The following is a 9753-nucleotide window of genomic DNA, read 5'->3' on the forward strand; positions in this document are numbered from 1 at the left end:
AAATATTCATTACTCAGTTTTATCTATCCTCTGCCCCCACCGAAGCCCTCTGCAGATCATTCCACCTGATGTGTTGAATAAGCTTGGAAGGAGAGCTGCTAGTGGAACTGACTGCTCAGTCTCTGCAGACAGGCTGCTGGCTTCATTGCAACGCTATTAAAGTAAGCTAGACGTCTGAGGTGTTCCATATGCGGTTTAAGGTCCAAATAGTTCCAAAGGCTGTAGACAACATTGCTTATTCTGGCCTTAGTAGCTTAGTTTGATCAGTGTATAAATTATTCAAATGGCATGCAGGGCTTCTGTAGCTTTCATGCTGTTAAAAAGAAACACATTAAGGACATAAATATTTATTTGATGACTTATTTTCCACGGGACCTATAGGAGTTTGTAGAGTCCAATAGAAAATTCTTCAACTTTGCAAATATATTTTGAAGCTAACTAGTCCCCATTTTTCTGGCAATATCCCAGAAAGCCCTGGGTGGCCTTGGACCACGTTATGACATTTCTAGCAGGAACTTTGAAGAAGTCCAGGCTTGATGAATCCAGAGTAGACAGCATTTTAACAAAAATACTAGTCGTGCAACATTTATTATTTGCACAAATGAAAACGCACTTAAACAATGACAGCTGTGTTTGGAGGATACAGGAGACACATCTTTACCAACAGAAATATGTGCCATAGTGAGCGAGGTCTCCTGCTGACCGTGTGTGTGTGTGTGTGTGTAAATGTGTCCTGTTCAGTTTGCAGAGGCGATAGCGTGGCCTTCAGAAACGCACACGCACCCTCCACGAGTAGCTAGTGAGAACTTTGTCTTTCTTCTTCACGACACAGGTGTAGGTGCCTTCGTTGATGGCGTTGGCCACTATAGTAATGTGGTCATCTTTCAACGAGATGTAGTTTGGGTGAGAGAACTCCAACAGCTCCCCGTCTTTGTACCAGCTGGAATGGGAGTCAGACGTTAGACAGCACTCTGTGAAATCATACTTAACATCACTGTGATAAGGATTAGAGGTGGATACTCACTGTACTTTGCCTTTCTTCGATGCTATTTTCTTGCCACAGCGAAAAGTAAGCTTCTTGCCCTCGATGACCAGCTTGTGTTTGGTCCTCGGGGGAGTCGGGGTGGGAGCCACAGTAGGGAAAGGGAATTCTGAATAGGATCAAAAAGATTAATATAGAATATATATATATATATATATATATATATATATATATATATATATATATATATATATATATATATATATATATATTTATATACAGTATATGATAAAAAAAATAATGGAACAAAGATATTTATCAAGGAACATGGTGTCCTCTGTACACCACCACACTGAATCTGAAATAAAACAGCATTAATTGTTCCCAAATTTAAGGCACTTTCATACACACACCTATTTTTAGGAGCTCATAAATAATGGAGGCCAGGAGTCGCTTTATTAACATAAATGCAGAAGCTTCACAATAAGGTGTCGCTCAACAACCGAAAGGCCTGATTAGACTTTGCTAAGTCTGACCAGTTATTGAAGATGATTCTTTAGACTGATGAAACCAAGATTAATTTGTACCAGAATGATGGGAAGAGAAAAGTATGGAGAAGGAAAGGAACAGACCATGATCTGAAGCGTTTGTCAAACATGATGGAGGCAGTGTTACGGCATGAGCATGTATGGCTGCCAGTGGAACCGGGTCACTGGTGTTTATTGATGATCTGGCTGCTGATAAAAGTGTCAGGATGAATTCTGAAGTGTACAGGACAATTCTCTTTGCTCAGATTCAACCAAAGGCTGCAAAACGGCTGCGAAGCTGCTTCATACTGTAGATGGATAATGATCCAAAACGTGCAGCAAAAGTTACCCACAAGTTTTTCAAGTCAGAGAAACGGGGTTTTCTTCACTGACCAAGTCAGTCACCTGATCTTAACCCAATAATTGAACATAAGCCTGAAAGCTGGAAACAGCTGCAGTAAAAGCCTGGCAAAGCAGCTCGAGTGGGCTCCAGACCTCAGGCAGGATTTTCATCCTACTATTATCCTATTAGTCGTATTATTATTATTTATGTATTTTTGTAACTATGTTCGTTTGTCCCATTATTTATGAGCCCACAAAAATAGTAGAGAGAGAGAGAGAGAGAGATGTAATCGAATCTAATTCAATACGGCAAGTCTGCCATAAATCCACTTTTATGAGGTTATAATTTTTCAGTTTTTGTTGAAACTGTCAGAAAGGTGATAATTCTACTCCATGTTTATCAGTGAGGTCGTAGTAGCTGGGGGAGTCGTATACATGTATATGTATATATATCAACTACTTTGCTTTCATGGTGTTATTTCCGGACCATAATAAACAATGTGCTGGAGAAAAGGAGCCAACAGAGATAAATAATAACCTGGAGATGTCACATTTTCCTTCTTAAGTACCTCACAGAAAATGATGCAAACCTTATCACTTCACCGGCGCCGTGGCTGCCTTATCAATATAATCTCTCCCATCTGGTATCTCATAAACACAACAGACGGCGAGTTGTGATCAACTCAGAATCTGCTTAAATAGCAGTCGCTCTCGTTAATGCCGCAAAAATCTAAATTGACCTTGTGTGTCTCTAACCCTCAAGCCACAGTCTGAAATTCCAGCGGTTTGGACTCACTCAGGAATTTTCCACAGCCGTACAACGTCTCCCAATCAACAATGAGGAACAGATTACTGTGAGCCAGGAATCGTATCCTCTTGCCTTTCTCCACACTGTCCCTTGTTGCTGACAAAAGTCTGAGACAGCCACAACAATCTATGGGCTGTGATGGTTATGAGGAGCCATTTCCTGTTGTGCAACAGGACGACTCTGCACCACTGCATCCCACAGTGAACCTAAACAGGCTGAGGCTGCCAGATTGTGTTATCAATACTTGTTGTAGAGGCCGAAATCAGCAGGTACCTGCTCTGCCCTGTCAGTGTTCTGGACACTGTTACTCTCCACAAACTCCCCCAGAGGCAAGTGTAATCTCCCTTCAAATTAGATTCTTGAAAAACCCCATCACAGCTCTGCATGGCTGGACCTGTTGGCTCCCGTTGCTCCATTGGCAAACAGTTCACAGCAGCTCCCTGCGCTGCTCAATTGAGAGAAAACTTTCTTTTTTTTTCCCCCTCTGGACTGCTGCTGCTGTTTTCTGCTGCTGCCGCCGCTGCTGCTGTGTCTTACCGTAACAGAAATCACAGCTGGACGGGCAGTGCTTTTGCATCAGCCTCCGCTTGCTGTCGCAATAACCTTTCCGAGCCCAGGCCGGACAGATAAATAACCGGTCCAAACATCCTGGAAGAGAGAAGGAGATAGAGTGAGGAGGAGGATCCGACAGCAGCTCTCAGTCAGCAGCAAAAGAATTTGGATCCCAGTTTACTTTTGGTTCCAGTGAAAATGACTCACTATAATACACACTAATGATGACTCATGAGTCGTTTATACCCTAATTATTAATGCCACGTTGGCTTTCAGTGTCTGTCGTCTAAGACAAACACTGTGGTCTACATTCTGGTTGGTTCTGATCACAACTGGATCACAAGTGTAAATAAATATTTCACAAGTGCATCTAGATTAATTCGTCTACTGCTGGAATCAGACTATACAGGTTTTTCACATCGCTTCTGTGTCATTAAGTAAGTAATGTGTCATAACTTTAATTCTTAAAGTCTGACTTGGATGGGAGATATGGCAGGATACGCGTTGGATGTCTCACAATTTTCACGGCAAACGAGATCATGATTGAGAAGGAGGTTCCAGTGACTGGCCTCACTGGAGAGAACCAACATCATTCTTCTCGATTTTGGCACATTTAAGATTAACGTCAGTGAACCTATGGCAGAAGTTGTCAAACTGAAAGGAAGAAGATAAAATAACTCTGGAACTGGTCTTTTACTTAAACTACTGCGAGGATTCTCAGGTGCTGCATACATCGTCTTCCACAAGACAGATAATGCATTCAGTGCTCATTTTTGTTCCTGACACCGCACATCTGTTTGACTGGGCCATCAGGTCTTTCATTTAGTCTGATCCCAGCATGGGAAATGGTTTTGCTCCTATGGTCTTGAAGATGTATTTCAATCCTTTACTAGGTTTCATTGGTCAATTCACCTTTTCACTTGCTGTTTCTAGATATCCTATGTACTGACAACTAAGTCATCAGATGTACAATTCTCCCATTTGTGTTCTAACAAACATTAAACATAAACAATGTGAATTTACCGTAGAGACGATGCAAACCCCACACCTCATCCTGTGTGATGAGCTTGCGCCCTGTCAGAGTTGCATTCAGGTGCATTATAGCTTTCGAGTCCAGGGAGTGCATGAGCCCCAGGACGTGGCCAATTTCATGAGTTGCCACGTGGACAAGATCCGTCAGCCAAACCCCTGCAACAAAGATACTGTTGTTTGTTTCAGTTGCCTCGGACCCCACAGACTGTCCCCAGCCCCCTAACAGCGTCTGCAGCATCCATCCCTTTATAAGTTCAACATTAGCTTTTTAAAACACGCACCTTTCTTCCAACTGAAGCGCATGTTTCCAAGAATCCAGTACTCGTGGTCGTCAAAGTGGATTTCGCCTGTTGGCGGGAAGAATGCGTGAGCCAATTCTCCTGTGATGCCGTCGAAACAATGGTGCAACTGGGACTGCAGACAGTCTGTGTGGTTGACGGGGTAGAAACCTGCCAAAGACAGAGAGAGACACATACCTCAGAGCCGAGGAGGGAAACCCTCACTCTGTTATTTCTGGTTTGTGTAGACTACAGCAGGGGGATGATGAATTACAACAGACAGGGCTTTTTCTTCAGCCTTCACCCTGAGGCATGACAGCCATTCCTTTCACTGTCACGGGGAATTTATGCAGGCCCCTGGAGTTTGCATCCAAAGGGACAGATAAAACTTAGTTTAGTCTGCTTCATCGTGTGTTGACATGTATGGAAGTTGTTAAGCATTTAATTTTTTATTTCATTTAGAATAATGAATCATGTTGGATATAAGCTTGGTAATATAGTTGTGGTAGTGTGATTTAATGAGTTTGGAGGCAATGACACTTTAGTGATGACAGCACGGAAAAAAATACCCTAACGACAGAAAAGAACTGCTCTTAGCCAACATCTGTTGGGGACTGATACAGCCACATGTGGACTACTCACCGATTTTAATGTCGGCTTCTAGGTCGGCTGGCACCTCTCTGAAGGTGAACGGGGAGACGTCGCTCCACATGCCAAAAGCCTTGGCGATGCCTCGGCGTGTGTCGCTGGCATTTATCAAGTTTGTTGGGAAGGAGAGCAACCTGCTCGGAAACGACATGATTATGTAGTTAAGAGCGGCCTCTACACACATTTCTCTACAGCAGAGGAACCTGTCAAAACACAATGGCTACCGTTCAGGAAGGCCAGAATTCCCACAAGCATTGAAAATACAGCTCCAATACAGTCATTTGATATTTTCCTTATATCAGCCAGGATTAGACTGATATGTTTTAATAAACATCAGATATTTTAGTTTTATGTCTGTTTAAACTATCCTACTAATTGACTCTAATGGAGATTATAGGATCAGTGGACACAGTGATCAGATCTACTTACAAAGTTGGAAAGGAATCAGGTTTGCTGCATCAATTTTTGATTTTCTTTTTTACAGATTCACTGGAGCGTCTCCAAACAGTGCACATGTTTTATAACCATGCAGCAGTAGATACTCTTGGCCTTCTGTCTGTCTTCTGATATATGCAAACAAAATTTGATGCTCGTACAACTCTCAGCAGACTAAGGAGAGAACATACTGCGAATAGAGAAGATAAACTGCAAATGAATACTTGTATGTCAACTTGAACTTGTCCCATTTGAGCTGCTCCGGGGTGAGGGTGTAGCGCTTGTTCCTGGAGAGGTGAAGCACTTGAGACCGGGCCTCTTTGCGGATCCCAATGAGAAGGACAGTGGTGTAAGTTTCTTCCTTGGACAAAGAAAAACCTTTAATTAATCACATCATACTGATAATAGAAATGAAAGTGTTCAGTAGTAAAGGTGCCTTTAAAACATTAGGTATGATCCTTTGCTTTGCATTTTAGTGCTTTCATAAATGTTCTGTGGGTGGTTTTCCTTGTCTTCAATAGTCCACAACAGTGGCTCACATCACTGGATAAGATTTCTATATATTTATTTATTGTATTGCTGTGGGGTTAGTTCATAAATCCACTTTTCAACACATAAAGTTGGGACACGATGTGGCACAATGTGGTCAAAATGTGTGCATCCCTCCCCAGGCAGTTTAACATCCATTTACACCTTGACTCGTGTGATCTTCAACATGTGACCTCAAAATGACCCTCAACAAAGATCAAATACCCGGGACTTCAGATTAATGAGAACTTAAAACGCCTTTCAAATGAGAAGTGGAATGAAGGCACCTGAAGCTGCTCACATATATAGTATATTGATTTCTTCACGTATATGATGCATCAGAAATGAGCTGTGAGGATGAACAGAGACAACCTACAAGATACAATAGGCAGGAAGTGGAAAGGCTTCAGTATGGTACAGACTCTTCGGACTGTCGGATCATCAGTGACAGCAGTGTATATCTGCAGTGTTGGATCTTCTGCTTTTCCTTAATGATTGATGACTACAGACCGCTGCCACCCGCTGCTACGGAGATTTCTTCTCACGCAGGTTCAGAAACATACGTGCTAGCTGGCCGTTGGCTGTGGTCTTTGCAGTTTGTTCAAGCGCCACCTTTTGACCCAGATGGAGGTGATACAACCTTTATTAGTGTGTCTCTGCCCTCACAGTGGTTGTGATGGTTAAAACAGCATCTGAAATCTCACTAAACCTTTCTCTCACAGTTTATGGGAACTGGATTTAACTATTTCTAAAACGTCTTATCACTTTACAGAGTAGTTGGCCGGGGCTTTGCAGGCGTGACACCAGACAGGGTTTGACCTTATCTCTCTAGAGGGTTTCCTATCTGCCTTTCACTTTTGCCTCACACAGTGAGTGTGCACACACAAATTATAAGAAAAATGACAGATGGTTAAACTGGCACTGTGGTACCAGCTCAATCCAGGCTCCAGCATTTTCTCCTGCAGGAATAATAACGAAGATGGAGAGAAAATATCAAAACCACTCCTTCCACTTTGTATTCTACACCCTATCCTCTAGTTCCTGTTCCTGCTTCACCCAGTCAAGACAAACAGACACCGCGTTTCCTTCATTTCCTTACCAAAATAGTTGAACAGAGGGCAAGCAGTCTAGCAGACCGTATCACTGCTGCTGAACTGGGTGACGCCTCGAGCTCTGATAATAAAGATGTTTCTGTACAGGTCACTGGTTTATGCAACAGACCTCAGCTCGTGCACTGGATTCTTGAGTTCAGTGATTTATGGCTTGTTTAATGTAGTGAGGCCAGCACATTTCTGTGTCAAGTGCTGTTATACTGACTGAAAATCTAATCTCACAGTTTGGCACAAACCACGATGAACCATAAACCACGAACCTTGAAGCCAGTGGTGGGCGCTGACTCAGAGGATTCTGATACATCTCTATATCACACACATAGAGCATTGTTTTCAGCATACATAAATGGAAACACATGAAATGCTCTTTGTCTGCAACTTGACCCAACTTTATTCACCATCTGATACATGTATTCTCCAGTGCATCTTTTGCTTGTGCCGTATTTTATTGTGGCAGCTTACAAAACCATTTCTAAGGCAGTTATGTAATCCTCACCAGTAGTATTTCTGACTGACATATAATGAGAGTGTGTGGCAAAGGAAATGACATTAAGTCATCCCTGCGGCTTTGTATCACAGTGGGTGGGTGGCAGTGATTGAAGTTGTGTGGAGAAACACATTTATCCAAATTCACTGAAGATTTTAGTGTGCAGGGATCCATTCCACAGCCTATCCACACAGACAGAATATTAACTGTGGTGCATAGTCTTATGGTTAAGCCATAAAAGTGATTTAATCATATGATTGACAACTAATGATAGACTGAGGGAAACAAGTGATAGAAATTGCCTGGACAGTGGATTACAATAAAAGTCAAAATACATTTACATAAGAAAATTATGTGAATGATACTGAGGCTATTTTTGAAAATGCATTTACTCTTTTCATTATAGGTCTGACCTGTGAGTTTCTTGATACCTGTCACTTTACTCAAAACCATTACAAACTGTAGTCATTGGTGCTGTCTGTCAAATGTACTATACTGTAGGCTGCAGCAGGTATGACAACTGATAAAACTAAGTATTAATCTGTGATAAATTCGTGATAAATTTGTGATAAATTCGGGGTATAAAGGGACCACCAACTATCACTTTATTTAAATTTAAAGTAAACTTTATCATAGGTGAAGACTGGAGTGGAGCGCTTTACTTGCAGTGATGAACTGTGTGATGAAGTGTTATTTCATCTAATAATAATACTGTGTAAGCCGAATTAAAAAGTGATTTTCAATGAGCGCAATTAATTCAATGTCGTAGTTTTTCCAGTGTGCAGCTTTACGGAAACATGCAGCAATTATTTGTAAAGTAGTAAAATTTTGAATGAAGTTTGGTTTTAAAGTGTTCTGAAGCGACCAAAGGAACAACTTACTGTATATTGGATTTCACAGTTGGACTCAGAGCTGTTACATGTTATGAAGTGGTCACAGCATACCTCTGATCTCCAGGAGGGAAACGCTGTGGTTTGTTGCATCCCTGCGAACAGGAGACCGAGCAGCGCAGCAGCCAGCAGAGGAGCGGAGCTGCAGCTGCCTCTTCGTAAACTTCTGGGAGTCTGACAGCACACCATGGCTGCAATATCACACCTCCAGAGGAAAAAGCAAATAATCCCTCAGCGAGCACCACTCAGGTTTACCATCTATGTCACTACTACTACTTCTTGGCCATTGCACGTTTCGATAATGTCACTTGGGCAGTTTCTGGATCAGCGTGCTGCAGCGCAGTCCAGCCTGCGGACCGGGTAGTGGAAGCAGTGCAGACTGCATCAGCTCTGCTCGGCTCTCCGTCGCGCAGTGCGCCTGCCAGAGGGCTGGTTTCACGTTTCTGTAGATGGGGCAGGGGGTCAGTGTCGAGACAATCTAATGAAAACCAAACGTGCTCTGTCCATCAAACCACTTGCTGCAACCACTAGAGATCAGTTGAAGCAGAGTATGGTTTTTTCCGTGGTGTATGCAAAGCAAAGCTGCTAGAAAAAAAAAAAGTAGTTTAGTCTTCTGCTGATCATTCATTGGCAGGAACAGACTCCTCCGGGAGCAGGATAGAAACCAGGTTCAAAAATTTCAAGTTGTATCTTCTCCCAGTTGCAAGCTTTTAGTACTGAGTATTGCAGGAGCCACAGTGATTTTGCAGATTGCCTGCACTAGGCAAGCCAAAGTCCAGCTCCCAAAACAGAAACTGTGACAGATTGGGATATTTTGCTGGTTTAAGTTGATATAGTTTCTTTTTTGTCAGATTATTAACAGTCTGACTTATTGTTTTAGTTTAACATAAATTAAAGTTGTGGTGAGCCAAAGGATCATTTTCACAGCAGATATATAAGATATATAAGCATGTTATAGCAAAAAAAAAAGGCACAAGTGTCATAATAAAATTGATGGAAGATAACAGAATTTGTCCCAAGTGTGGTTCTTTGATGACAAGTCAAAAATATCTGGATGAAGTCTGTTTAAATTGTTCTTGTTTGAAAGAAATGCATGATCCCACAGAGAAAAAAAAATGAATATCCATAAAGA

At 42.0% G+C, this 9753-nt stretch overlaps 1 protein-coding gene across 1 annotated transcript; it reads right to left on the reverse strand.

The window, feature by feature from the left end:
• Positions 1-449: 449 nt before the first annotated feature.
• On the reverse strand, positions 450-9093 carry mmp23ba (matrix metallopeptidase 23ba). Its single transcript, XM_026368441.1, has 8 exons — positions 8676-9093; positions 5829-5965; positions 5164-5303; positions 4525-4692; positions 4235-4399; positions 3197-3307; positions 1025-1151; positions 450-940 (listed from the first exon to the last, which is right to left on the reverse strand). The coding sequence occupies exons 1-8, from the start codon at positions 8808-8810 to the stop codon at positions 766-768; spliced, it is 1158 nt and encodes a 385-aa protein (XP_026224226.1). The 5' UTR covers positions 8811-9093; the 3' UTR covers positions 450-765.
• Between the last annotated feature and the right edge of the window lie 660 nt (positions 9094-9753).

Source organism: Anabas testudineus, chromosome 7, assembly GCF_900324465.2.
Source record: "Anabas testudineus chromosome 7, fAnaTes1.2, whole genome shotgun sequence".
Taxonomy (NCBI): Eukaryota; Metazoa; Chordata; class Actinopteri; order Anabantiformes; family Anabantidae; genus Anabas; species Anabas testudineus.

Bases quoted from the DNA above. Each gene is read 5' to 3' on its own strand.
- mmp23ba (XM_026368441.1), bottom strand. From the start codon at position 8,810: ATGGTGTGCTGTCAGACTCCCAGAAGTTTACGAAGAGGCAGCTGCAGC. The intron at 5,966-8,675 runs GTATGCTGTGAC...TCTTTGTCCAAG, and splicing joins TTCCCTCCTGGAGATCAGAG to GAAGAAACTTACACCACTGT. The intron at 4,693-5,163 runs GTGAGTAGTCCA...TGTCTTTGGCAG, and splicing joins AGAAGCCGACATTAAAATCG to GTTTCTACCCCGTCAACCAC.